Here is a 6,018-nt window from a genome sequence, read left to right as displayed (position 1 = left end):
GCAAATAGAAGGGTGTGTTGCGTGAGGTCGTCGGGCAAGTCATTTATGAAGACTGAGAACAACAAGAGCCCAAGCACTGAACCTTGAGGCACGCCACTGCTCGCACTGGAGACGTCGGACCGCGAACCATTAACTTGGACTTGGAAGGAGCGATCTGAGAGGAAGGCACCAACCCATCGTACAATATCCGGATGGAAACTATATGCTTGAAGCTTGACAAGTAATAGGCGGTGGTTTACCGAGTCAAAAGCTTTGGCAAAGTCCAATAAAACGATGTCAACAGCATCACTATCATCGAAGATGCGCGTCACCAATTCTTCCATTACTAGTAAGTTGGTCAAGCATGATCTCTTCGGCACGAAGCAGTGTTGGGAATCAGAGATAGAGGCTGTGTTTAGGAGGTGGAGCATCATACTTTTCTTAAGGATGGTTTCGAACATCTTGCTGATTATTGATGTAAGGGAAACCGGTCGGTAGTTAAGCTGGTCTTCGCGGCTCCCTTTCTTGAAAATTGGGCAGATTATTGCTGTTCTCCAGTCTGCAGGTATAACACCCGTCGCCAATGACATATTGAAAAGTCGTGTTAAGGGCTCGCAGATGACCGGAGCCAACGCTTTGATAACCCGTGGGTGTATGCCGTCAGGGCCGTGACCCTTGTTGACATCGAGGCCTTGAATAACACGTTTGACTTCGTCCCGCGTGATGACCAATCGAAGCATTGGAGGTACCGATCTAACAAATGGAGGGGGTTCACGACCATCATCTTGTTTGAAAATAGTTGAAAAAGCCTCGGCAAATAACTGACTCTGTGCCATGGGTCGTAAACTTTATCCACCACTAGCTTTAATACCATTTCTTGACTCTTGGGTGCCGCTAGAGGAGTCTGCTCTGATACAGTCATTCAAAACTTTCACCTGCCTCCTACAATCTTGGAGACCCTTAAGAAGCCATGGTTTCCGGAGAGATTTAGTGTGACCCATTCAGATCAGCGTGGCCTTTTCAATTACAGGTACTACTGGTAAAAACCAGCTAAGTGGACTAGATCAACGGGAAATAAATTGTCTTGCTCAAATCCACAAAGCGCCACTGGTAATCGAATTCACTATCTTAGGATCGTAAGCCGAATATCCTTACCGCTTAGCCATGCATCTTCCCTCAATCACAGAAGAACAGAATTAACAATTGATATAGGAGAGATTTGAACTTAGAAAGTAAAGACATTCAACAAAAGGCGCCAGTTATTTAGACCAGCGGTTTGCCGTTTCTGTTATTTAGTCCAGCATTTTCTTACTTTTTGTCATTTTTCCACTCTCAATATAGTGATTTCTAATATAGGCACAAAGCCTCATAATTCAATAAAGGACATAATAGATGGCCACCCAGTATCGTAGCTAGAATGTGCCACCAGGGATAGCCCTTGGTTTTTCGCCCACTCACGGGTTAATACAGCCTATAAAGGCTTATACAGCAGACCCAAAACTGCTGTCCACATAAAAGCGTTACTCGGGGCAAACCGTTTTCGTCATCTCCCTAGCTACGCTAACGTCGTTATTACTGTGTCATGGGTCATAGACTTTATCCACCACTAGCTTTAACTCCATTGCTTAACTCTTGGGTGCCGCTAGAGGAGTCTGCTCTGATGCAGTCATTCATAACTTTCACCCTGCCTCCTACAATCTTGGAGACCCTTAAGAAGCCATAGCTACTGCTATTTCTCTTCTGACTAATTCATGTAAAACTAAAATAATATATAGCGATTGTAAACGTTTGTTAAACGTAATTCTCGCTGATCTTCTTGCTAATTTCATAGCAATTTTATTTACTTAATATTCTCATTTAGATATTTAATTAGTTTGGTTTTTATTACTTCTTATGCAACTAGCCTGATATTTTGATGAAATAATAATTTGGAAGATGTAATTAATTGTATGTTTGGAATTTAGCGCAGTATTTAATTTATGGTGAGCCAAATCTGCATAATACAGTGTTGTTTGATTTTTCTTACGTAGCTTACACATTTGGAAAATATGCGAAATTCACAATTTCACATTTTTCTATGATACTGATGTTGCTAACTAACGATAGTCACATGTAGTTCTCGTCTAGCAATAAATTGCAATAACGTTGACCGTATGTTATACCTTACCGTATCAGAAAGAAAGGATTCCTTATAATTCTAGATACCCCTAAAAAGATGAAGATTTAACATCAGGAATGTTTTTGACCATAGGCCTACTTCAACTTGGCTATCCCGGAACTGAACAACGACGACAATCGCAGGAAAACTTAGGTTGCTCCCACCATTATGTGATGATCACCACAAATAGTAAGGAAGGAAATCTACGATACGAATTTAATTCTTGGGTGTAGCTCTTACTTCTCAGAATACATGAATAACCCTTGTTTTACTCTTGTTTATAAATTTGTTTTCTTTCCTTTTCTTTTCCTTCATTTTTAATCATTATTATGCAATGTTTTATTTTTATTTCAGTCAAACCTGTATTTCAACAATGAACCGTCTCATGAACAAATTCCGTCATCATTTCGCCAGAAAATACAGAGGAATCATGGAACCAATGAGCGTGATGTCCATGGATTTTCAAGGCAGATACATGGATTCTTATGGAAGAATGGTAGATCCCAGATTCTATGAATTCTATGGTAGATATTCTGATAATGATAGATACTATGGTAAATCTATGTACAACTATTACGGTTTCTATGATAACGATAGGTTCCATAGATACGGTTATTTCATGGACTTCCCTGAGAGGTTTATGGATATGTCCAGTTATCAGATGGATATGTATGGAAGATGGATGGACATGCACGGACACCACTCCAGCCCCTACTGGTATATGTTCAACTCTTCAAAACATGGCTACTACCCTGGCTACCGCTATGGTCGTAACTGGTTCTATCCTGAGAGATTCATGGACATGTCCCACTATCAAATGGACGTGTATGGCCGATACATGGACAGATATGGACGTCACTGCAACCCTTATTACAACTATTACAGGCGTTATATGTATTATCCATATATGAATTTCTACTATATGCACTATCCCGAGAGATTCATGGATATGTCCGGCTATCAGATGGACATGTATGGCCGCTGGATGGATATGTATGGCCGTTTTTCAACTCCTTTCTACACCAACTATGGCAGGTACTACCATAACTACCCTTATTATAACTACAGCTGGGGCCAAAGGTATTACAACTACCCAGAGAGATACTTTGATATGACAAACTATCAAATGGATTTTGATGGCCGCTGGATGGATATGTATAGCCGTCATTGCACACCCTTCTACAGCTATCACGGCAGACATCACCACTACTACCCTTATCATAGTTACAGCTGGGGCCAAAGATACTACAACAACCCAGAGAGATGGTATGATATGGATTATGAATTCCATTCAATGTCTCCCTATAATTACCACAGCAGGTACCACTTCTTCAACTACAGTCCTTACTTCTATGGAGGCCATAGATGGTTTGATATGTCCAATTATCAGATGGATTTTGGAGGTCAGTGGATGGATATGAATGGTCGTCATATGACCCACTTTGACCATTGGAACGAATACTACTTCTAAGCATCAAGATTTTAAGAAAATTAACTGGCTATACTGTTGAAATTTAATGAGAATCGAAAGAAGCGTAATAATATTATGTTTTTGAAAATGAAATTGTTTTATTGTTAGTAAATTCAATCCCATATCAACTGAAATTTCCTGTGTTCAAATTAATAAAATTAACTTTTATTAATTATGTTCAATGTAAAATCTATGTAAAGAAATAAAACAACAATTGGGGCCTAATGGACTCGAACTTTCCAACACTAGATGTTCCAACTGTGTATTAATCGAAATTCTATAAATATTACAATGCCCGAAAACCGCATGAGAAAATATTGTAAGTGGAAAAATATAATATTTTAAATTAATTTATTTACAATATTTATTCTCTGAAATAAATGCGAAAAGCCAGGTTTGGGAGTGCAACAGTATGTATTGTATTTGCTAGGAATTTCAAATTGATATGTTAAAACTTGAATTTATATTCTTTTATAAACAGAAAAATTGATTAAAGAATTGGCTTATTTCACTTCATTTCCGTCTTCTTGGTTATTAATTTGGTTGTGATAAACAACTGCATTTCTGCTTTTTTTAAAATTTGCTTTTAGTCAACTTTTATGAATATATAAAGTCAATTAAAAAATTCATGAGAAAAATATGGCGTAGCCAGTATTGATATAGAAAGCGAGATTATATATCGGTGTCAAATTTTGGCATAGGGCCAACAAGTTCGAGAAGAGAGTAAGTCGATCACATCGACTCCAGTGCTGAACTGGAACTTATTTTATCGACCCCGAAAGGATGAAAGGCAAAGTCGGCCTCAGTGGAATTTGAACTGAGAACGTAAAGACTGACGAAATGCTGCTAAACGAGATAATTTATTAAAACTAAATGGCATGTTTAAATCAGAGTTAAACGATGACAGCATATTTGAGATAGATAATTTCTATCGAATAAAGAGAACAGATAAAATGGATTTGATCATCAATAGAATATTACTGTTGTTTAATTTACCATTCTTCAATGACTAGACAACAAGGAGAACATACACTAACATTTTCTCTAGCATCGCTAACCATAATCGACTGCCTCAGACCACTTGTAGCAGCATCTTTTCCTAGAAAAAGAAAATGTTACTATCAACATCATGCATCGCTCTGTTTACACTAGTAAAATTAACCATGTTACTTACCTGGAAATCTATGGTCGACGATGTCATTAAGTTAATTGAACAATCATTAGTTGTGGCTGATTAGTTTAGGTAAAAAAAATACCTTATCAGTTGCTTTGTTTTGTCAGCATGTAGAAAAAAGCAATGTTATGTATGACTGCTGGCATCTTAAGTCAGTGGTTATAACAATAGCTTCTACTAGGAAACAGCATCGCAATAATGTTAACGAGAATATCAAATGTATACATGGTAAAAGTTTTCAAATATAGAAACAGTTGAGTTTATGCCAGCCAGCCAGCTGCTAACCGGTGATTTCAATACTGACGAAGAATCTTTATTCACAAAGTTTACTTAAGCCTGATATGAGCCTGATATAAAGTATAAAATGATAAGTTACATTATGTGGTTGACATGTGGATTCTTAGAATTGCTTCAATCACTCATCTATAGGACACTAGTTTGACGTGTGTGTGTGAGTGTGTGTGTGCATATATACATATATATATATATATGTACTGTATGTATGTATATTTATATATATATTTCGTTATTGCCCACAAGGGGCTAAACATAGAGGGGACAAACAAGGACAGACAAACGGATTAAGTCGATTACATCGACCCCAGTGCGTAACTGGTTCTTTATTTATCGACCCCGAAAGAATGAAAGGCAAAGTCGACCTCGGTGGAATTTGAACTCAAAACGTAACGGCAGACGAAATATCGCTAAGCATTTCGCCCGGCGCGCTAACGTTTCTGCCAGCTCGTCGCCTTATTTATATGTATATATATGTTATGAGTGTGTTAGAATGTATGTTTGTGTGTGTATGTGTGTGTGTTAGTATGTATGTATACGTGTAAATATTGTGATGCTGTAGGAATAAACTACATTTAAGCAAGCAAGTTTACGAAGAACCTGGACAAGCCACTGTATAATCCTCTAGGAGGTCACTCAATCTGCTCGAAATAGTAGCGCCATATCTCTCACAAATCACCACTGTCTCTCTACCACTCGAAAAACAAATACAAAAAAAAAAAGAAATTTGAAAGACACGCATTAAATTTAGTTCTAGGTAACACCTACGCCTTGCTGAGAAAAGACAGGATGGTCACGACTCAAATGTCTGATCATCTGTTAGTTCGGTTAGAATTACCCTGGAGCTAAATAATACCACATCACCAACAAGGATGGCAATGACAAAAGAAATAGCAATAACAACAACGGCAACTACTACTGCAACTGCTGCTACTGCTGCTT

The 6,018-nt window shown here is 38.0% G+C and overlaps 1 protein-coding gene and 1 long non-coding RNA gene across 2 annotated transcripts in view; one reads left to right on the top strand and one right to left on the bottom strand.

Moving 5' to 3' along the window:
• LOC115215290 overlaps positions 1–4,124 on the top strand; it is an 8,168-nt gene extending 4,044 nt beyond the window's left edge. The window contains exon 2 of the mRNA XM_029784506.2: positions 2,492–4,124. Within this exon, the coding sequence (XP_029640366.1) occupies positions 2,511–3,608 (1,098 nt within the window). The 5' untranslated portion in view covers positions 2,492–2,510 and the 3' untranslated portion in view covers positions 3,609–4,124. The remainder of the gene's footprint in view (positions 1–2,491) is intronic.
• The window catches only part of LOC118764911, a 28,769-nt gene extending 23,841 nt beyond the window's left edge, over positions 1–4,928 (bottom strand). The window contains exon 1 of the long non-coding RNA XR_005000751.1: positions 4,783–4,928. This is a non-coding gene — a long non-coding RNA (uncharacterized LOC118764911). The remainder of the gene's footprint in view (positions 1–4,782) is intronic.
• Between the last annotated feature and the right edge of the window lie 1,090 nt (positions 4,929–6,018).

The sequence above is a fragment of the Octopus sinensis genome, linkage group LG1, assembly GCF_006345805.1.
Source record: "Octopus sinensis linkage group LG1, ASM634580v1, whole genome shotgun sequence".
Taxonomy (NCBI): domain Eukaryota; kingdom Metazoa; phylum Mollusca; class Cephalopoda; order Octopoda; family Octopodidae; genus Octopus; species Octopus sinensis.
Note: the sequence above shows the minus strand (reverse complement) of the source record. Positions and strands in the feature narration are given on the sequence as shown.